The sequence below is a fragment of the Piliocolobus tephrosceles genome, chromosome 16 (genome assembly GCF_002776525.5).
Source record: "Piliocolobus tephrosceles isolate RC106 chromosome 16, ASM277652v3, whole genome shotgun sequence".
NCBI classification, from domain to species: Eukaryota; Metazoa; Chordata; class Mammalia; order Primates; family Cercopithecidae; genus Piliocolobus; species Piliocolobus tephrosceles.
Window position 1 is genome coordinate 69796243 of NC_045449.1, and position 22578 is coordinate 69818820.

A 22578-nucleotide genomic window follows, 5' to 3' on the forward strand; every position below is an offset into this window, starting at 1 on the left:
GGCGCGGTGGCTCACGCCTGTAATCCCAGCACTTTGGGAGGCCGAGACGGGCGGATCACGAGGTCAGGAGATCGAGACCATCCTGGCTAACACAGTCAAACCCCGTCTCCACTAAAAAATACAAAAAACTAGCTGGGCGAGGTGGCGGGCGCCTGTAGTCCCAGCTACTCGGGAGGCTGAGGCAGGAGAATGGCGTAAACCCGGGAGGTGGAGCTTGCAGTGAGCCGAGATCCGGCCACTGCACTCCAGCCCAGGCGACAGAGTGAGACTCCATCTCAAAAAAAAAAAAAACAAAAAAACAAAAAAGAGAGGGGGTCAATGCTGACTGCCTTTCCTCCAGGTGCTCTAGCTGCTTCTCTGGGCCCTACCACATCTCTGGGCTGTAGGGGAGTTCTCTGTCCCCCGCTCTGACCTAGGCTGGAGGTAGGGCCATTCTGCCCTGCTGCTCTTGGTACACATGGGACAGCAGTGGGCACAGGCCTCTGTCTTCCTTCTCTCCTTTCCTGTTTCAGAAGCCATCAGGGTCATAAAAGCCAAAGTGTGAAGGGACCCCAGGCTTCCCGGAGAGTGCTGGTTCGGCTGGGAACACGGGCTGTGGGGAAAAAGTGGAAACCAGGACTAGAGGGCTCAGGGACACGGCTCCTGGATGGGGTGGTGGAGACAGGTCTCTCTGTCCCTAAGGACTTCGAGCTCACCCAGCCCAGAGGCAAGTTAACACTGGTTTATCTGTCCAATGACATGCCAGTCTGGCGGAACCAGGCAGGGCTAGCAGGAGGCTCAGGCAGAGGTGTCGAAAAGGCGATCGATCATGTCGCCCACCTGCTCCACGCCATACTTGATGTACTTCTCTGGGTTCTTGGTGAAGGGTACGCTGCCGAACCTGAGGGGGGCACTGTGGTCAGGGGACGGAGGGCCACCCTCCCCAGCTCCACCCTCAGCCTAAGGCACACCTGACAGTCTCTTGGAAGGGGTGGCCCTGAATGATTCCCTGTCTGGCCCCGCCCCAAAGCCCAGGGCACTGGATCTGCTGCCTAAACCCACCACCCTTCTCCTTTTTCCCTTGAGGAAGAGGAGCCTGAAGAGGCCCACTGGGGCTGTGGGCAGCACAGGCTAGAAGAGGGAAATGGAAGGCTCACTTCTGTAGAAAGGCCCCGTAGGTCTCCTTGACAATGGTCTTCTGGGCCTGGCGAATCCTGTCCCTCTGCTCTGTGTCTGGAATAGCCCAGGCCTTCTGGATTTTGCACAGTTCTTCGAGGCCATCATTGAAGCCCTGGCCACCAAAATGGTGAAAAAGGAAGTGACCCAGAGACAAACATTTTGGGTGTGTGTTGCCTCAACAGTAGCAGCAAGCAGTGGAGGGGAGAGGACCCCGACTCACCTTAAAACGTTCCTTGATAATCTGCCGCTCCTTGTCCCGGAGCTGGGAAGCCAGGAGAGATGGCAGAGAAAGCTCACTTTAGAGCCCAGTGGCCTGCCCCCACTCTTCCCCAAACACCCTTGGCCTGGGCCTCTCTCCTGTGTCCTCATGGACACATGCATCCTTTGCTCTCTGATCCCAGAGGGATGCTTGTCCACTTTTTCACCAAGACACGACAAAAACTATCCCGTCTGCTAGACACCCCTTCCCAGCCCAGGCCTTGAGCCCACCTTGACTCCCGGCTGGAACACAGGTAGATTCTTCTCTGCGATGTAATCGGTCACCTTTAACCAACTGCCAGACAGAAAGAGAAGTGTGAGGGCAGGGGCGGCCTGCCTCAGTGGCCTGGCTTGTTTCGTTTGCTAAATCTCTGGATCTACTTGGTGGGTGGTGGTAGGAAGGGATATGGGTCACAACTAAGCAAAACAACAGATTCTCTTCCTGGGAATAGAAAATCTTTAAACTGGTCACTTTCTGAGAAAACATAAGGAAACACTTGAGTGTTCAACAAATTGAACAAATACTATCAACTATACTTTACATCAATATCATGGCAAATTAAGATGGAGAAACATGAGAAAGAAAGGAGTGAAGGGCAGAAGAATGAGAAGGAAGAGGGAGACACATTCAAAGGGAAGAAGCAAGGCCAGGAAGAAAGAGGACCAGAGAAGCAGAGGGATCCCCACAGACCAAGGCTCAGCCAAGTTCAAGTGCTCTCGTGACCTTGCTCTCTTCCTGGGGTAAACATTACCCGCATCTCTGACAGCCAGCTCTTCAATCATTCTTCGCCTTGGCACTTGGCAGACTCCCCTCTAAAGTGGCCACAGTGGGCCCCTAGGAGCAGGTAGTGGTGGAGGAGGGGGCTTCTCTCTCCAGCCCGTGAGTTTGATTAGAAACCAAGTGGAGGATTAGGGTCCAGAGGACAGGAGTTCCCCATGACGGACCCTGTGTCCTGAGGTGCTGAGAAGGAAGAGTGTGTGGTAGCACGGGGCGGGGTGAGGGCTAAGACAGCTGGGGGCCTATGCAGGAGCAGGGGAGGCCCAGCCTTTCACCTGCGCTGGTAGGTCTGGATCTGCTGCTCAATGTGCTCCCGGTAGGAGCGCTCGGCAGTCTTCTGTGTCACTGCCACCAGCTGGATCAGTTCAGACCTGGGTGGGGGTAGGGGACAGAAGAGAGGGGGCAGGACTGGCTCCTCACGCCCAAAGACTGCAGCAACACTGGGAGGGCCTCCCATTGCCCCCCAAACTCTACAAGCTCTACAGGAGCAGCACTCCCACCTTCCGGGTCCTGGGATGGAGGAGACTGAAGCACCCCCTCCCATCTCGTCCACAAGAGAAGGAGCCCAGGGGGCAGGGGCTGGCACGGCTGCACAGCCGAGGGGCGCAGACTCGCTCCCTCAGGCCACTTACTTCTCCAGGGACTTGAGGATGTAATTGTAGTTGTTGTGAAGGAAGATGGCGCTCAGAGCTGGGTCCTCGTACACCTTGGACTTGCTCAGCAAGTTCAACTGTAGGTTGCCCAGTACTTTACCTGCACAGGGAAAAATGGGACCACACCCATCATGGCAGTCTGACCCAAACGACCCCATCCCGGGACCTGCTAACGCACTCCTATCCATCGCTCCTCGTCGCCTCAGGAGGCCTTAGCCCAGCTCCCCTCAGCCTCTGAACGAGAGGTCAGGTTGTGGTTCCAAAGGTCAGATGGCACTTAGGAGAGGGCCCTGGGAATAGCCAGAGAGCACAGACAGAAGGAAGGGAAAGGCAGGGCATGCAGGCGGCAGGGCTGCTGGTCTGCCTGGGAGAACACTCACAGATATAGGTGCTTAGCAGCCGCTTGCTGAACTCGGAGCTGTAGCTGGTGGCCGAAGAGCTGGTCTCTGTGAGAGGAGAAGTCCTGTTATTGCAGTGGCAGCAGCCAAGACCCTCAACAGCCCTTCCCCCATGCCATGCAGCAGTCTGAGGGGACACTGAGGTCCCCGGGCTTCCTCGGGCAGAGCCAGCTACCTGCTAAGCCACAAGGCGGCCCCTGCCACAGGAAGCACCGGCCCTGGATTTTCTGGAACCCAGAGCTGCCCATTATGATGGGGTGGCATGGCTAAGGAGCTGGTCCATGTCAGCAGAAAAGCTGGCAGGACAAGAGTGAGATGCCACCGCCCTGTCCCCTCCTGCCCCCACCCACCCTGGGTGGTTTCTACAAGGCCCCCTTTTTCCTTTTGCCAACAGCAGAGTCTTAGAAAGGGCTCCTCACAGTCTCTTCACCTTCTCCCCTACATTCAAACATCCCCCTCTACCGGATCCTCCTGAATAGAGGAAGCTGTGGCCTGCAGTGTGGAAGGCCGAGTGGGGACAGCAAGGCAGGGAGGCCGGGCGAGCCTGCGGGGTGTATTCAGGGCTCTGGCCCCGGCAGGTGCTGCGGATAAGCTCAGAGACAGAGTGGCCCTGAAGGGAGCAGAGAGAGTTGAGAGCACCCTGAGAAAACTTATGTCCCCTCTGACTCGGGCTCCCCAGTAGGTCCTGAGAGTCAGTCCCCAGGGAACCTCACGCACCAAGCTTCAGAGGGACAGAAATGGGCTGCAGAACCGCACTGCTTACCTCGGGGGTCTAAAGGAATATTGTATGTGTCCCCAAGAACTACGGAGTGAAAGGCAGTGCACACAGAGGGGACGGGAGGAGAGACAAAGGAGGGAGAAAGATGCAAAGTGCAAAAAACAGGTTAGAAATGGCACGTCAACCCGAGTCAAGCAGACCTCTCCCCACGACAGCCAGAACACAGACAGCAAGACACAGCAGGCAGGACCCTCTGAGGACCAGGGAACGCTCTGTAACTAGAGAGCTGGGAAACTGCAGGCTGGAGGCTGCCCATGGGCTCCCTGCCCCCAAAATGGGACGGAAAGAGAGGGCCCGGGGACCTCAGTGCTTGGAATGACCCAGAAAGGTGCTCTTGCTCACAGGCCAACCCTGAGCTCCAGTCCCAGGGCAGGGCCAGCAGGAAGACATCCAGCTAGCCCTGAGACACTTGCTACCCTCTGAAGGCCAGCTGAGCGAGCCTGATGAGGAGAGCAGGTAGACACAGAGAAGGATTCGGGAGGGGGCAGGAGCAGAAAGGACACCTTCCAACCAGCCAGCACCGCTCCCAGAGTGAGGACACTGCTTCCAGGGCGAGGACGGTCAAAGGGGCTGAGGGAGGGGCCGGAGGTCCAGTGTCTGGTCTTGAAAGGTGCAGGCAAACCTCGCTCTCCTGATGCTCAGCCCCAGGGACCCTCTGCAGGGCACATCTCAACCCCTCCACAGACTGGAGACGCCTCCTCACTGCTCCCTGCCCTCTAACCCCATGTCTCCAGGCAAGCAGGGGAGTGGGGCAGGGGGCCCAGCTGGGAAGTGCCAGTACCTTGGGAGGCCAGCATGGCACCTGCCGTCTCCTGGAAGTCCAAAAGCTGCTGCAGAAAGAGGATGGCCTGGGTGGGAAGAAGACGGTGCAGAAGGGCAAGTGGCAGGCCCGGCCGACGGCCTCCCGCAGGGACCCCTCTGAGTGCCCAGAGCCAGCCCAGGGCTGGGATCCGCCCAGTGAAGAGTGCGGCTGGAAACTTCATTTTCACTCTAGTCTACCAGGAAGGGCCCTGTCTGCTAGAAACACTAAGCACATCACTGTCCCTCCTGCCACCCAGGACCGCTCACAAAGGTGCGAGCAGCTCTGGGCCAGACTGGGTCCCTTCCACCAGTACTCTGCCCGGCCCTGGGCCTGGGTCCTCCTTCCTCCCCTTCCCGGTGTCCTCAGGCAGCACCCACATTGCTGGTGAGCTCGTGCACGGTGCCGTCCTTTGGCATGTTGTACTCCTTGTCCGGATCATTCTGTGGAAAAACAGCCTCTGGTTAACTGAAGCAGCCCCCGGCCCACCCCACGCCCCCATGCACCTGCTCATGGTGCCGCCTCCTAGCAGATGGGTGCTGGGACACCTCTCAGGCACAAAGGCTGAGCCGGGCTGGACCAAGGTGGAGAGGGCCTTCCCACCTCAGAGGGCATGGAGGCCCCAGGAAGGAAAGGAAGGCACATGGGTGCTGACAGGCCAGCGGCGCAGCTGGCTTCCCCTGGGACAACCCGCCCTCTTGGAGGCCTGCTCTCTGAGAGTCCCCCAGGGCCAGGTCACTGTGGGTGCTGGGACAGGAGGGAGGGAGAAAGGGGAGGACGGCAGGGACCTTGATGTTGTCCGCGAAGTCTTCCAGCGCTTTGGCACCGACGGTCTCCATGGAGGTGATGAGGCCAGGCAGCTTGTTCTTGGTGCTGGCGGCCGTGCCCTGAGGAAGCACAAGGGAGTCCCAAGCTCTCCTCCAGTCACTCAGTGAGCATCTCATCCGCCCAGGGCCCTTCCTAGGCCGTCTCCATGCACCCTCAGAGCAGAAGTGTGGGACGGAGAATGCGGTTCTCCTAGGGAGGGATGGGGGCGGCCACACCACGCAGCAGGCTGCCTCCTGGCTGTGTTTTCGAGGGTCCCTCGTCCACATACCTGGAGCACCTGGTCAAACTCAGGCTTGGTCTGCTTGAGGTGCCGCAGGATGGGGAAGACGGTGAGCACCGTGGAGAAGTCGTGTCGCACGATGGCCTTCCGGGCAGCGGACACGATGTTCTCCCCTTCAAGCATCAGCCCATCCAGGGCATCCTGAGGGGGCAGGGAGACAGTTCAGGGAAGGGTGGGGTGGTGGGAGCTGGCTCCGGGCTGGTGGGGGATCCTTGTAGGTTATAGGGGGCCAGTGTGCAGGAAGCGGGGCGATGGGGAGGTGGTGAGCGTCCACCCAGGACCAGTCCACAGGGCACAAGGCGGTGGTGGTGGCCGGAGTTGAGGGCTGCAAGAGTCTGTGGTGACAGCTCTCGCTGGGGCTGGCTGCAGAGTCCCGGGGTGGCATGGGACCTGTATCAGGGAGTCGAAGGTCTTCTTCTGGTGGTGCTCGGGGATGATGTCTGCCAGCAGCTGGTACTCGCTCTGCGCCAGCTTGACGAAGGCACTGACGCAGTGAATGTAGGCATCGGTCTCCACGTCCAGCATGTCATCTCTCCCTGGGGGAAGACACAACTCTTGAGTTGCTGGTCTGGGGCCAGCCATACTTCTGGCTCGGGGAGGTGTGGGTCCCCCAGCTCCCGGACTGCACCCCAGAGCGGCAGCGGATGGGGAAGAGGCTGACTGTTCTGGCAGAAAGCTGCAAGGGCACCAGCAGGCCCCGCCAGGTTCGAGGGGAACAACAGGAGCTGAGCCCAGCCTTTGTTCTGGCTTCATTCTCAGCTCTGCGCAGACAGTGGGATCAGACACCAGAGGCCGGAGGGTGATGGGCGGAAGGATAAGGAGGGAAGATCCCGGAATCAACATCCTGGATAAGGCAGTTTGACCCCAGGACTGAGGATTCTGAGTTGTACCTGAAAGAGGGCAGCCCAGGGTGGGCAGGTGGCTGTGCCACCTCAAGGAGGCTGGCACTGGGGTCATCCATGTGGGCAAATGTGGGGCCTGCGAAGGAAGTGACCAGCCCAGCCAGGGCTTCTGGAACGTCTAAGAGGGTGGTAGGCTGCAGCCTCTGAGGCTGGCTGACATGGGGTCAAAATCTGAGAAGAGGCTGGTAAGTCCCAGAGAGGAGGGGTTGCCAGCTGCCCCAGGAGGAGGCCAGATCCTATTACTGGAGGCCACAGCGGGGGCGCCTGTGGACAAAACCAGTGGCAGAACCGCCTGGTCTTATGTGCCAAGGGATGGGCTCCGAGGGGATCAGAACTCTGAGTTGTTGCAGGAGGCGGACGTCAGGGCTCCCTGCCCTCAAGGGAGCCACCGTCCCTCTCTGCCTGCTTTCTGAGTAGCAGCGGCTTCTCCCCTTGGCCCAGGCCTGAGAGCCAGGCACGCACTCCCATCTGGAGAGAGGCAAGGAGACCTAGGCCCAAAAGAGAGAGAGTGGAGAGAGAGGCACATAGGCCTGGCCCATCCTCAGAGCAGAGTGGGCCTGGCTGGGCCAGACAGGAGCAGGCCATCCGGGGACCGCTGCGAAGGCAGTATCAGCAGCTGCCCTCGGGCTGGGCTGCAGTACTCACCGGCCAGTGGCCCGTGCTTGTCGTTCAAGGCCTCGGACAGGTGCTTAACTCGGAAATCATGCTCGTGACCTGGCGAGATGTTGGCCGCATAAACACAAGCAGTGTTTATCCAGGGGCCAGGCAGGCCGCCCCTTGGGGTATAGGGAAGAAGCCCTTCATCTCCAGTAGGGGGATGTCAGATGGGGATGGGGAAGGGGGCATCAGAGAGGGCTCTGAGCCCCTCCTCTACCTCAAGCCACCTTGGGAACAGCCATTTCAAGCCTGACTTCAGTGAGCACCCAGGACCGTCCTTAGCTGCTCATTTCCCCAAGTCTGGAGGCCCAGGGAAAGCAGAGAAGGACCAAGGAGGGGCTGAAGAGCTGATGCTTGGCCCCAGGGGGGTTCCCCACCTCGCTGTATTTGCACAAAGCCCCAGTTTGCCTGTTCCCTGCTGCACACACTCCCCTTTCTGAAGAGGGGAAGGCCGGGAGGCCTTGGCCAGCTGGGGCTGCCACTGCGGGTCTGAGCGTGAAAGGCTGCCCCAGACAAAGAGCTTTCTCTGAGTTCAGACAGGAGACAAGGACAGAGACAGGGGAGGGAGGAGGGAGCCCTAGGGAGGGCAGAGCTGCCATCAGCCAGAGAGGACCAGGCCGAGGGCCGCGAAACTGTCCCTGTGAGCCCAAGAGGTTGGGGACCTGCCGTTCCCACCCTGCTCCCCTCAGGGTTTCTCCCGAGGCCCTCCTGGGGGAGGCTCTGCCCTGCCAAGTGCGTGGACACACAGTGGAGGAGGAAGGGACAGGAGGGGAACACAGGGTGATTACCTTCCAGAGGAATGAGGTTAGAGCCCCCCTTTTTCCCATCTAGACCATGCTGGGAATACTGTTTCAGAAGGTTCTGAGCCTTACGGATCGTCCCTGTCACCAGAGCCACACAGAGAGGAGATAAGAAGACCTAGGAAATGAGTGAGAGAAAACAGCAGCGGCCCTCCACCTGCCCCCAGGCCCCGCACCCAGCCCCCCAACAGTGAGCAGGCCCTTCCCTGGGACCACCAGAGACCCTGGGGACAAGGGTGAAGGAAAAGAATCATTTCCTTCTCCAAATGGAGCCTTGATTCTACTACTGACCCTCCTTGTTCTGGATTTCAGTTCATTTCTGAAAGGACAGAGGGTAATGAAGATGGAACAAGATCCACCAGAAGTCAAAAATATGGAGTGGCATTGTAGTCAGAACAGGCGAGGGCTCAGGTTGGAGGAGCCAGTGACAAAGCTCGTACACCGAGAGGGCACAACCAGGGTGGCAGAGCTTGGGGGTGCCCTGAAGCCAGCAGGCCCCCAGCCCAGCCCCAAACTCCAGGCAGAGTTCTCCGAGCACGTTCCGTGTTGGGACGTACGCCCAACAGCAGCCAGCAGGAAGCCACCCTGACTGAACTTCCGGGGAGCACTGTGCCCAAGGCGGACAGCTCAGAGACCCAGAGGCAGCCTAGCCCCACACATTAGAGTTCCCCAAACAACCAAAGGGACAAGAAAAAAATCCAAAAGTCAAGAAGGGGTTAACAGAAGCCACCACACAGAGCGCCTGGAGGGTATGCGCGGAAGGAGAGGGCACATGCTCTTGGCATGGGGGAAAAAAACAACAGTTAGTATCACAAGTGAAAACAATGAGAACAAAATGGTAGCGCCCACAGCCACCTGAGTCAGCCTCTTTTATGGGAATGAGACATCTTGGGCCAGAAAACGTGGGGAAATAAACTCGCATCTCAAGTAGACAAGTGCAGCTGCCTTGTTAACAAAATGTATGGGGGCAGGAAGGCACCCGGGATGCCCCCCACCCTCCTACTGTCTATCTGAGCACAGTGAGGCTGTTGTGTCCTGGCAGCTCCCCAGAAAGCTGAGGGAGAAAGGGGCAGTGTCTGGAGGCTCATTGCTTACACCTGCACTGCACTGCACCGCACCGCACCACATCACAATTAGCTCTTTTTTTTTTTTTTTTTTGTTTTTGTTTTTTTTGAGATGGAGTCTCGCTGGGTCGCCCAGGCTGGAGTGCAATGGCACAATCTCGGCTCACTGCAACCTCCGCCTACTGGTTTCAAGCAATTCTCCTGCCTCAGCCTCCTGAGTAGTTGCGATTATAGGCGTGCACAACCGTACCTAGCTAATTTTTTTTCTATTTTTAGTGGAGACGGGGGTTTCACCATGTTGGCCAGGCTGGTCTTGAACTCCTGACCTCAGGTGATCCGCCCACCTCGGCCTCCCGAAGTGTTGGGATTATAGGCGTGAGCCACCATACTCGGCCCATAATTAGCTCCTAATAACCAAGTCCCGCGGCCTGGCTCACATCTGCCTTGCTCGTGCTCTCCCCTTCAGCGAGTGAGGCTCACTAATGGGTGAATCAGATTCCCGCCCCACAACCCACCAGGAGCAGCCGGAGCAGCCACGGACGCAGGTGCACACCGGCAGGATGTGGGATGTGGGTCGGGGATGCAGATCTGGCAGCCGCCAAACCCGTCAGGCGCCCAATTACCTCCAGGGATGCTGAGGTCAGTGCTTCACCACCTGGGAGGCCTCCCCGCCCCTCTCCTCAGAAGTGGGAACCAACGTCAACGGAGCCTGACTCCCTAGAAACTGACATCGGTGCTGACCCCCAGCTCCTGACAACTTGGAAACCCCACAGCCGGAGACTTTTCCTCTTGTGTCCCTGGGCCAAGGATGGATGCAGTCCACTGTGAGCCACCTGAGATCAGATCCCTCCTGCCTGAAAGACCAGGTGGCTGCATGGCCAGCGGGCACTCTTCGGGCAGTGCAAAGAGGGCTCTGGGGCTTCCAGGGGGCCTGTCAGGAAACCAGGCAGAAGAGGAAGCGAGCACAGACTGGCTGGGGCCCAAGCATCCGCGCAGCCTCACAGAGACAGCCACTCCCCACCACACAGAAGGTACAGAGCTGCTCCATCCGCTGTGCAGGCAGCTGCGCCCACAGGCTGGGCTGGCAGTCCCCATTTGCAGCAAGTTTTGGCTGCGTGGGCAGGACATCCACACTGGAAGGAGAAGGCCCCAGGCACCAGCTCCCTAATGCTCTACTCCCTGAGGGCAGCCCCTACTCTGCCTGTTTCTCTAAACCTTAAACAAAGGCCTGGAGGGGAGCGGGTGCTCTGGTGGAACAGACACCTCGCTCTCTGAGGGGCATGGGCAGGTAGGGACTGGAGAAACCAAGGGTGTAAGTAAGCTCTACCTAAAGCCTGTTGTCATAAGCAGGTCCCACAGGCCACACCTAGGGCATGTGCCTGCAGCAGCAGTTGGACAGGGGGCCAGCCTGGGTGGGAGCAGCCCTGGCTTCTCCAGCTTTCTCTTACAGAGCAATCTCAGCAGCCCCACCCCAGAACATCCCAGCGTGTCATCGAGTTGTGGGCAGCATCTCTCAGTGGCCAGGGACAGCCGGGCTTGCCAAGCTGTGGCTGGCAGAGACACTGCTTACCTGGAGCACAGACTACAAGGGACATGATGCCAGGGAGAAAGAACAGACAGATGACGAGATGTTCACCCAGGACAGCGACACCCACGGGCCCAGGCCTCTCATCATGGTGCCCCTTTCCACAAGGCACTGACTCGCACTGGAGCCCAAAGCCAGTTTAAGTTCTTCTGAGAAGATGCTCTGGGGTTTCTTTCCTTTTTGGATCGACTGGGAAAGTGAAATTCTCCCCATCCAGCTCTCAGCTACACATCACTTCAGGTCACCTTGCCTTTCTGGAAGGTGAAGGCTGGAGCACCTATCCCCTCGCTATCCCAGTGTCCCGGATGCAGCAGTGTGCCTGGTCTCCTGACAGGGTGATGTGTGTGTGAGGCACGAGGCCTAGGCAGGGGCTCGGCCCTAGAAGCCTCTGCCGCCTGCCTCAGGCAGGATTCACTGAGCACCTGTGTTACTCCCTCACTCCAAAGAAGCTGTGTAGCCCCCAGGCTCTGCTGGCTGGAAGGGTCTTGCTCTGGGGGGGCCTCACTGGCTGGGCAGACACTTGCTTTCTGTCCTGTGTACCTACAGTCAGGGTTACCATAACGACAAGCTCTAGAGGGGTCTGACGCTGCGAACGCTAGATTGGATGTAAGCAGTGCAGTTCCAGTCAGCCTCTGGCTGTTGCAGAGATGGGCCAGGATGGGGGCTCACCTGGCCGCTTGACTGGCTTCTTGGTAGGTGTGTCTTTCCTCTTGTTGGGGATAGCAGGGGAGTAGGGAACCCCAGAGGAAGAACTGCTCTTATGGAAATGCTCCTTCAGGCCCTTGATGGAGCGGTCCAGCTGGCTGGAGCGTATCTGGTAGTAGACGTTCATGAAATCTGAGGAGATACAGAGCGATAGAGGTATGGCTGCCAGGCCCTGCCTCTGCCTTGCAGACCCACCATGTCTACCTGTCAACCCTTCTTAGCAACTGCTGTCTGCTCTGGGTCACAAGCCACCCATATCTTGTCCCAAATCAGGCAAAGTATTTTTTTTTTTTGGGGGGACAGGGTCTTGCTCTGTTGTCCAGGCTGCAGTGCAGCGGCACGATGTCAGCTCACTGCAGGCTCGACCTCCTGGGCTCAAGTAATCTGCCCACTTCAGCCTCCCAGAGTGCTGGGATGACAGGCGTGAGTCACCACGCCCGGCCAGGCAGTCTTAAAAGAGAAAAACACCCTCCGATAGAACTGATAATTAGTTGTAATTTTTTTTATTTTTTCAGGTAAGGTCTTACTCTGTCACCCAGGCTGGAGCGCAGTGGTGTGATAGCTCACTGCAACCTCTGCCTCCCAGGCTCAACCAATTCTCTTGCCTCAGCCTTGAGTGGCTGGGATTACAGGCACGTGCCATTTCCGCCCAGCTAATTTTTATATTTTTAGTAGAGATGGGGTTTCACCATGTTGGCAAGGCTGGTCTTGAACTCCTGATCTCAAACGATTCACCAGCCTCGGCCTCCCAAAGTGCTGGGATTATAGGCATGAGCCACCACGCCCAGCCCTAGTTGTAAGTTTTTTATTTTTTTTTGAGACAGAGTTTCATTTTTGTCACCCAGGCTGGAATGCAATGGCACGATCTTGGCTCACTGCGACCTCTGCCTCCCAGGTTTAAGCGATTCTCCTGCCTCAGCCTCCCAAGTAGCTGGGATTATTACAGGTGCCCACCACCACACCCAGCTAATTATTTGTATTTTTAGTAGAGATGGGGTTTCATCATGTTGGCCACGCTGGTCTTGAACTCCTGACCTCAAATGATCCACGGGCCTCGGCCTCCCAAAGTGCTGTGATTACAGGCATGAGCCACTGCGCCCAGCCCTAGTTGTAAGTTTTAAATGGTACTTTTTTTTTTTTAAATAAAAAAACAAAGTTAATATCCAGATTCAACTTGGTAAGGGGTCAAAGAACATGAGCTCTATAGGAAGCAAACAGACAACAAATGTTAGTGAATGAAAAACACACATCTTTAGCTATTAATAAAGCACAAATTTAAAAAATTAGAGTACTGTGATAGTCCTATCAGATAGCAAAACAAAAATTAATGAAGAACAAATGGCCATGGAACTGTCGATGAGTCCATCAATTGGCCTGATCTATTTGGAGAGGAGCTAGTGATGGCAAGAAGGTTACAAGTATCTTCAGACACTTACACCTAATCCCTGCACCCTTGAGAATAAACAAAAATTAGCTGGGCATGGTGGCGGGCACCTGTAATCCCAGCTACTCGGGAGGCTGAGGCAGAATTGCTTGAACCCAGGAGGCAGAGGTTGTGGTGAGTCAGGATCACGCCACTGCACTCTAGCCTGGGTGACAGTGCGAGACTCTGTCTCAAAAAAAAAAGTGCAATACTGGATATCTATTGAAGTTTTTATTTTCTTTCTTTCTTTCTTTTTGAGATGGAGTTTTGCTCTTGTTGTCCAGGCTGGAATGCAATGGCATGATCTCAGCTCACTGTAACCTCCTGGGTTCAAGAGATTCTCTTGCCTCAGCCTCCCGAGTAGCTGGGATTATAGGCCACCACACCCAGCTAATTTTGTATTTTTAGTAGAGACAGGGTTTCTCTATGTTGGTCAGACTGGTCTCGAACTTCTGAACTCAGGTGATCCACCCGCCTAGGCCTCCCAAAGTGTGGGATTACAGGTGTGAGCCACTGCACCCAGCCTTCTTTCTTTGAGACAAGAGTCTCACTCTGTCACCCAGGTTGGAGTGCAGTGGTGTGATCTCAGCTCAATGCAACCTCCAGCTCCCAGGCTCAAGTCATTCCCCCCACCTCAGCCTCCCAAGTAGCTGGGACTGCCGGCATGTGTCACCACACCCAGCAATTTTTTATATTTTTTGTAGAGACAGGGTTTTGCCATGTTGGCCAGGTCTTGAACTCCTGAGCTGAAGTGATCCCCCCCGACCTCAGCCTCCCAAAGTGTCAGGATTACAGGCATAGCCACCACACCTGGCATAAATAAACATTAACAATACTCATCTTTGGGTTATGTAACGGAGGCATCACGGAAGTGGAAGATGGACTTTTACTTTTCACCCATGGCTGTCTGTACCATTTGAAAATTTTACAACTAATCAAAAAAGGCAAATGAACATAAAAATCAAGACAAGAAAAGTTTGAATTTGCCTAGATTCACATCTTGATATATAAGTCATAGAATGGTTGCTTATATTGGTTCCAGTTAAACATCCTTTTATCAAAAAAACCACAACAAGTGGATTAAAGAATAAAGGCGGCCGGGCACGGTGGCTCATGTCTGTAATTCCAGCACTTTGGGAGGCTGAGGTGGGTGGATCGCCTGAAGTCAGAAGTTCAAGACCAGCCCGGCCAACATGGCAAAACCACATCTCTACTAACAATACAAAACTTAGCCAGGTGTGGTGGCGTGCGCCAGTAATCCCAGCTACTCAGGAGGCTGAGGCAGGAGAATCGCTGGAACCCGGGGTTGCAGAGGCTGCAGCAAGCTGAGATTGCACCATTGCACTCCAGCCTGGGCAACAGAGCAAGACTCCATCTCAAAAAAAAAAAAAAAAAACTCACTCTGCCTCCAGTGTGCCACGTGGCTCTTACCTTGGTTGCGGCCGTATTCTACCAGCCAGCGGGAAATGCGAACGACATCCTGGAGCACGCTCTCGGGCAGGTGCTCCAGGGTCACGTCCTCTTGGGCCTCCAGATCATCGTCACCACTGATCAGATCCAAGATGAGCACGGGTGAGACGACCTTACTGTGCCGTGTCATCAGGCTGCGGAATTCAGCCTCCAGGGCGTCCTTCCCACGCTCAAAGAGCAGTTTCTGCAGGGACAACAGAAGGAAGCGGGTGCCTGCTGCTTCAGTGTTCTGCCAGTCCTGGCCTTCCCCTGCCTGTGCCAGCTTGGTCTTCCTAACTCAGGGCCTCTGCCTTTTTCTGCCCTGATACGCTCTTTTTCTTTTTTTTTTTTTTTTTGAGACAGTCTCGCTCTGTCACCAGGCTGGAGTGCAGTGATACAATCTTGGCTCACTGCAACCTCCAACTCCCAGGTTCAAGCAATTCTCCTGCCTTAGCCTCCCAAGTAGCTGGGATTACAGGCACGTGCCACCACACCCAGCTAATTTTTGTATTTTTAGTAGAGATGGGGTTTCACCATGTTGGCCAGGATGGTCTTGATCTCCTGACCTCAGGTGATCCACCTGCCTCAGCCTCCCAAAGTGCTGGGATTACAGGCATGAGCCACCGCACCTGGCCTGCCCTAATATCCTTTAACCCAAAGAAGAAATGTCGGGAAGCGGCCTTGGTGACTCCTTTACTTCATGTTCTCTCAAAATCTGTGTTTACAGGTAAAAACCAGGGTTTTACAAGAAGTGGGTGCTTAATAAATACTGGCTGATTATTTTCTCAGTGCACCGTTAATGTGTCTTCTTGTTAGTGGGGGGTTTGCAAAAAAGAATAAATAAATAGGCCGGGCGCGGTGGCTCAAGCCTGTAATCCCAGCACTTTGGGAGGCTGAGACGGGCGGATCACGAGGTCAGGAGATCGAGACCATCCTGGCTAACACGGTGAAACCCCATCTCTACTAAAAAATACAAAAAACTAGCCGGGCGAGGTGGCGGGCGCCTGTAGTCCCAGCTACTTGGGAGGCTGAGGCAGGAGAATGGCGTAAATCCAGGAGGCTGAGCTTGCTGTGAGCTGAGATCCGGCCACTGCACTCCAGCCTGGGCGACAGAGTGAGACTCCGTCTCAATAAATAAATAAATAAATAAATAAATTGAACAGTATCAAATTGAAAACTTCTGTGCTGCAAATGATACCATCAACAAAGTGAGGATAACCCACAGAATGAGAGAAAATGTTTGCAAACCACGTATCTGATAAAAGACAGGTATCCCAAACATAGAAGAGAATGAATCTGTCCACACGATGACGTGTATAAAAGGGTTTATAACAGCATTATTCACAAGAGACAAAAATTGGAAACAACCCAAGTGTCCATCAAAGGATAAATGGCTAAAGAAAATGTGGTCTGGCTGGGCACGGTGGCTCATGCCTGTAATCCCAGCACTTTGGGAGGCCGAGGCAAGCGGATCACCTGAGGTCATGAGTTCAAGACCAGCCTGGCCAACATGGTGAAACCCTGTCTCTACTAAAAATATAAAAAATTAGCTGGGTGTGGTGGCGGGTGCCTGTAATCCCAGTTACTCAGGAGACTGGGATACGAGAATCGCTTGATCCCAGGAGGCAGAGGTTGCAATGAGCCAAGATTGCGCTATTGCACTCCAGCCTTGGCAACAAGCGCATAACTCCGTCCCAAAAAAACAAAAAAAGAAACTGTGGTCTATCCACAAAAAGGAATAGCACATGCAAGAAAAAGAAATGAAGTACTGATACATGCTATAGCATGGACTGATCTTGAAAGCATCATGCTAAGTGAAAGAGGCCAGCAAAAAAGGCCATGTATTATAAGATATCATTTATATCAGAAATTCAGAATAGGCAAATCCATAAAGACAGAAAATAGATTTGTGATTTCCAGAGGCCAAGCCACTATCTTGCACTATCTAATGACCCCAAAACTTAAACACAAAGATACAATGAAGGCAGGTACAGAGGCTAATGCCCATAATCCCTCCAACACTTTGAGAGGCCAAGGTGGGAGGATCACCTGAGGACAGTAGTTTGAGACCAGCCTGAGCAACACAGGAGACCTCATCTCTACCAAAACATTTAAAACTTAGCTGGGCATGGTGGCGCATGCCTGTGGGCCCAGCTACTCGGAAGGCTGAGGCGGGAGGATTGCCTGAGCCCAGGAGTTTGAGGCTGCAGTAGCTATGGTTGTGCCACTACAGTCTGGCCTAGATGACATAGCCAGATCCTGTCTCTTAAAAAAAAATTAAAAATGCCAGGCGCGGTGGCTCAAGCCTGTAATCCCAGCACTTTGGGAGGCTGAGACGGGCGGATCATGAGGTCAGGAGATCGAGACCATCCTGGCTAACACGGTGAAACCCCGTCTCTACTAAAAAATACAAAAAAACCTAGCCGGGCGTGGTGGCCGGCGCCTGTAGTCCCAGCTACTCGGGAGGCTGAGGCAGGAGAATGGCGTGAAACCAGGAGGCGGAGCTTGCAGTGAGCTGAGATCCGGCCACTGTACTCCAGCCTGGGTGACAGCGAGACTCCGTCTCTAAAAAAAAAAAATTAAAAATATATAATGCAAAAAAAATCACATAGATTCAAGTTCCTAGAGTAGATTCACAGAAACAGAAAGTGGAATGGTGGTTACCAGAAGACAGAGGAAGGGAGAATGGGAAGTTAGTGTTTGACGGGAGTGGAGTTTCACTTGAGGAAGATGAACATATTTGTGGAGATAATAATGGTGATGGCTACACAACATTGTGAATGGATTTAATGCCACTGTTAACTTAGAGTTAAAATAGTATATTTTGGCCGGGCGCGGTGGCTCACGCCTGTAATCCCAGCACTTTGGAAGCCAAGGCAGGCGGATCACCTGAGGTCAGGAGTTCGTGACCAGCCTGGCTAACACGGTGAAACCCCGTTTCTACTAAAACTACAAAAAAAAAAAAAAAAAATTAGCCGGGAGTCGTGGCGCATGCCTGTAATCCCAGCTACTCAGGAGGCTGAGGCAGGAGAATCGCTTGGGAGATCGCACCATTACACTCCAGCTTGGGCAACAAGAGCAAAACTCCGTCTCAAAAAAAAAAAAAATTTATATTATGGATTTTTAACCAAAATAAAGAAACAACAAATGCATTTATAAAAATCAAACGTGGCTGGGTGCAATGGCTCATGCCTGTAATCCCAGGCCAAGGCGGTGGATCATCTGAGGTCAGGAGTTTGAGACCAGCCTGGCCAACATGGCGAAACCCCATCTCCATTAAAAATACAAAAATTAGCCGGGTGTGATGGCGGGCGCCTGTAATCCAAGCTACTCCGGAGGCTGAGGCAGGAGAATGGTATGGACCCGGGAGCAGAGGTTGCAGTGAACTGAGCACTGCACTCCAGCCTGGGTGACAGAGCAAGACTCTGTCTCAGGAGAATAAAAAAAAAGAAAAAAATCAAACGTTAAGTATATATTTTATATGTAATTTATAATTTAATTTTTATAATACATTTGAAAGTTTTATAATAAAGAATTTTTAATAATAAAAAATGTGTAATTCTTGAGGCAGAGATACTAATGCCTAGAGGATGTACTGTGCTACATCCTTCTGTGTATTCTACTGTGTACATCCTCAAGCTGGCCCCATGTCCCTCATGAGACCAGGGCAGAGACTGATATCCCCAAGCTCCTCACATTATTCTGCAGATCCCTTACCACTTTGTTGAGTTCTGGGCTGTCTGGGCTGTTGTCCTGGAAATACTCCACTGCCTTCTGAATCTTGGCCATGCTCCCCAGGTACTCTTCCAGCCTACCTGTGGGGCTGGGAAGGAAAAGAGCCAGGTCAGGCTGGGGCAAGGGGGGTGAAGAAGGACTAAGGACACAGTATTTAGAAGGGAAAGAAGAGAATTAATACATGGGACTCCAGGCTCAAATATATTCTATCCCCCCCGCCGCCTTTTAAGGCTTAGGGCTTAAAAGGCATCTCACTGTGTTGTCCAGGCTGGTCTTGAACTCCTAGTCTCAAGTGATCCTCCCGCATCAGCATCCCAAATTGCTGGGATTACAGACCAACCCTCTGGTCCAGGAGGGATTAGGAATTGACCCTATGGGCCTAACTCACCCCTCTCTGATGATCTTCTCAGTGTCACTGGCCACATGGTAGTAGCTGATGACATGGTCCAGGCAGGACAGTGTCTTCTCAACATTCTCCTGCAGCCGCTGCAGATTCTCCGTCTGCTTGTGCACGGGGATGATGGAGTTCTCCAGCTTCATAAGGCGGCTCTCAAAGGATGATAAGATAGACACCTGCAGGAGGGAAGCCTCTTGATCTCAGGCCTCATGGTGGTCCCAGCACTGCTTCTACACACCCACCTTAGGCATTTCCTGCCTTTTCTCTGGGTTTCTAGACAATAAACTCCACAAGGGAAGGAAGAGGGTGTATGTATTCCCCACTGTATCCTCAGCACCCATCATGTGCCTAGCATATAGTAGGTGATTTAAGACAAATTGGTTGAAATTTTATTTGAAGGCAAACCAAGCATCAAATTAATTCTTCCTAAAATAATCAGCCCAAGATGGCTTCCCTTCCACCCTTTGAAGCCAAATCTCAACTTCTGCTCTCTTTGAAATATTCCTAAACTGGACTGGAAGTAGTTTCATACAGAGAAGCCTCAAATGCATTTCTGTATCTTCAAAACTCTCTTAAGGATGAAACTCATTGACTAGAGGCTAGGCGTGATGGTTTATGCCTGTAACCCTAAGAATTTGGGAGGCTGAGGCAGGAGGATTGCTTGAGACTAGGAGTTCAAGACCAGCCTGGACAACACAGTGAGACCCTGTCTACACACACAGACACACACACACACACACATAATTAGCAAGGTGTGGTGGTGTGTGCCTACAGTCCCAGCTACTAGGAGGCCGAGGCAGGAGGACTGCCGGAGCCCAGGAGATAGAGACTGCAGTGAGCTACGGTCATGCCACTGCACTCTAGCCTGCACACAGAGCCAGACTCTGTCTCTAAAAAAAAATAATTTTAAAATTGAATTTTTTAGAAAAGGACTAGGACTTTATTTTTGTGTGACTAAATACAAATACAAGTTTGTATTTACTCACTTTGTGCTTTTCCAGTCTCCCCTAGGAATAAAGAAGGAACCTCACTTATTGAGTACCTATTGTATACCAGGCACTGAGCAAGATGCAGTGGCATGCATTAGCGCATATGACCTTCACAGACATACTGGGAGGCTGGCACAGTCTCTGCTTTAGCAGATGAATTCGCTGACACCAGAGTTACCTATCAGGAGCCACACACGTAAGCAGCAGGGCAAGGACTAGATCCCAGATCTGCCTGACTTCAGAGCTCTTTCTTTCCCTGAAGTCCTCTGGAGTGAAGGCTGAGTCTTCTCTGCTCTCAGGAATCTCAAAGTGCCAACCTCCTGGGCAGAGGATCCATTGACGATGACACATGCCCAGTACCCAGCCCAACTAACTGGTCAGACTCACTGAGTGTTTGCAGAAGGAGAGAAGGAAGAATGGCGAGCTTAGACAGAAGGCAGCAAGTCCAGGCCAGGGGGAAGTGCAGCCCCCTCAGTGAGGGGACGGAATATGCGGAGGGGGCTAGGCAGGAGAGATGCCAAACTGTTGCTAGATAAACTCACACACTGCCTGCGTCGCTACCCATGACAGAACCCCAGGCCGCAGGAACCGGAACCGCCAGGGCGCAAGGCTTTCCCCAGGGTCCGGAGGCCTGCCCCCTCCCCCAGCTGCGAGGAGACTCACCATGTTCTTAGTGAGCTGGTCGCTCTTCTCCAGGCTGTCTCGGATGAAGGACAGCGTCTCCTCCTCCTGGGGGCAGGCAAGGGGAGAACATCACCAGAAACCAGAAGCTAAAGGAGACCACTGCGTCCCGACCCCACGGCCTAGCCCCCAACCCCATCTCCTCGCTGGGTGCGCTCCCTCCCACCCCTGCCTCCTCTCTGAGTACACACTCAGGCCCCGCTGTTGGCCCCTTTCCCTCACCTCCTCCCCAGGCCCACGCCCACCTGCTTCAGCTTGTCCTCGATCTCCCGCCGCCGGGCGGAAGCCTCCTGTGGGGGAATCATCGCTCCGAACCCCACGGCTCCCACTCCCCACTATCCTTCCTCCGCGGGCCCACCGGGCCCCAGTCCCCGTCACACCCACTTCCGCTCTTGGTCCCGCCCTGGGACACCTGGGCGGAGCCAGGTTGGGCGTGGAAGGCGGAAGTGCGCCTGCGCGGAGCCCAGGAACGGCCCGACGGCCATCTTGCGTGTGGCTGGGGAGTGACGGGTACTCGGATCCCAGAAGGGAGCTCGACGCGGGTTCCTTTCCTCAAGAGAGGTTTTTGATCGGCCTTATGTCCCGCGGCTGGCAGGACGCTTACAGCTCACTTGCTGTTTTCGTTGAAAGACCGAGCCTTTTCATAAACACTGCTGGGGAAGGCGACGAATTCCTTTCCCCAGGTCGCATTCTGTGGGCAGGCACCAAGGCCGATTGTGTTCCCCACAGCGCCCCGCACAGAGCAGGTGACACAGTAGATGCCTAACGTGTGTCCATGTAATGAACCAGGGGCTTGTGTAGTCGTTTCCCCCTTCCACCCTGCATTACGCAAAACCGTATCCTGTGGGCTGGCGGGGCTGCTCCGGAGCTCCAGGCCCAGTCCCAGCTGCCAACTGCAGCTCCAGGGGATGGGGTGGTGGGCGCCCCTGGATCAACTTCCCTGCGGGGTTGGATGTTGTGGTTGCAGACCCAGCTCCTGAAAAACCTAGAATTACTCCTTCCTCTAACCCGTCCCTGCCCACCCTGCCTCTGGCCCCCAGCCTTGAGAAAGGACATGCCGACCAACTTGTTTCAGTCCTTCTGTGGCCTCAGTGTCCAATCACCAGGAAGATAGACAAGGAGGCGTGTGCTGGTGAATGAGAAGGTTTGCGGGGTGGGGCGGACACCAAGCTTTTCTTTTTTTCTGGTGAGAGGGAGTTATCACTCTGTCGCCCAGGCTGGAATTCAGTGGCACGATCTCGGCTCATTGAAACCTCTGCCTCCCGGGTTCAAGTGATTCTCGTGCCTCAGCCTCCTGAGTAGCTGGGATTACAGGCGGCTGCCAACACGTCTGGCTAATTTTTTTGTATTGTTGGTAGAGACAGGGTTTTGCCTTGTTGCCCAGTCTAGTCTCGAACTCATGACCTCAGGTGATCCACTCACCTCGGCTTCCCAAAGTCCTGGGATTACAGGCGTGAGCCGCTGCTCCCAGCCTAGGGGGCACCAAGTTCTAGGGTTCCCATGCGCTCCCTCCACTCATGGCCACCCAAAGAGGAGGCGGCGGAAATGGGTGCACGGAACCTGGAGAGGGATGGGCAGTCTTCCCTCTGGCAGGAGGACAATTTCAGTCCTTTTGTAGGTGGGGGAGGTAAAGGGCAGATTCCTGTGTCAGGAAATACCCAGAATGATTTCGCTGAGGTGGTCCTTGTGTCCTGCTAAGGGCTAAGGGCTAAGTGGGGAAAAGTTTAAACCGTTAGGTGTCACAGGATAGAATAGGGGGGCTAGTGAGCCGCTGCAGAGAGGATGTTTTGGGTTCAGGTGGACAACCCTTGAGGGCCTGGTTCAGTATTTAACCCGAGTCTCTCTTTTTTTTCCTTGAGACGCAATCTTGCTCTGTTGCCCAGGCTGGAGTGCAGTGGCGCGATCTCAGCTCACCACAACCTCCGCCTCCTGGATTCAAGCAATTGTCCTGCCTCCGCCTCCTGAGTAGCTGGGATTACAGGCATGCGCCACCACCCTAATTTTGTATTTTTAGTAGAGACAGGGTTTCTCCATGTTGTTCAGGCTGGTCTCGAACTCCCGACCTCAGGTGATCCGCCCGCCTCGGCCTCCCAAAGTGCTGGGAGTACAGGTGTGAGCCACCACACTGGCCTGAGTCTCTAACCAGTTCCTCGCCCATAGTAGATACTCAATAAAATTACTGACAATAATATTTTGCTCTGGCCAGGTGTGGTGGCTCATGCCTGTAATCCCAGCAGTTTGGGAGGCTGAGGCGGGTGGAT

At 54.4% G+C, this 22578-nt stretch overlaps 1 protein-coding gene across 3 annotated transcripts; it reads right to left on the reverse strand.

Moving 5' to 3' along the window:
• Positions 1-706: 706 nt before the first annotated feature.
• Positions 707-20721, reverse strand: EXOC7 (exocyst complex component 7). Of its 3 annotated transcripts, XM_023211758.2 has the most exons (20): positions 20563-20721; positions 20300-20365; positions 18639-18823; positions 18233-18338; positions 14498-14720; positions 11608-11775; positions 8278-8370; positions 7478-7546; positions 6321-6466; positions 5919-6071; positions 5611-5709; positions 5203-5265; positions 4805-4871; positions 3228-3293; positions 2827-2947; positions 2470-2565; positions 1648-1711; positions 1379-1420; positions 1137-1270; positions 707-880 (listed from the first exon to the last, which is right to left on the reverse strand). In XM_023211758.2, exons 1-20 carry the CDS (start codon positions 20620-20622, stop codon positions 778-780), a joined length of 2124 nt encoding a protein of 707 aa, XP_023067526.1. In that variant the 5' UTR covers positions 20623-20721; the 3' UTR covers positions 707-777. The 3 variants fall into 3 exon arrangements, with proteins under 3 accessions (XP_023067526.1, XP_023067528.1, XP_023067529.1); XM_023211760.2 differs by lacking the exon at positions 8278-8370; XM_023211761.2 differs by lacking the exons at positions 7478-7546; positions 8278-8370.
• Positions 20722-22578: the final 1857 nt, after the last annotated feature.

Excerpts from the sequence above, each read along its gene's own strand:
- EXOC7 (XM_023211758.2), bottom strand. The coding sequence starts at position 20,622 with ATGATTCCCCCACAGGAGGCTTCCGCCCGGCGGCGGGAGATCGAGGAC. Across the intron at positions 7,547-8,277 it reads TAACCTCATTCCTCTGGAAG|GTCACGAGCATGATTTCCGA; the intron begins GTAATCACCCTG and ends ACATCTCGCCAG. Across the intron at positions 881-1,136 it reads TACGGGGCCTTTCTACAGAA|GTTCGGCAGCGTACCCTTCA; the intron begins GTGAGCCTTCCA and ends TGCCCCCCTCAG.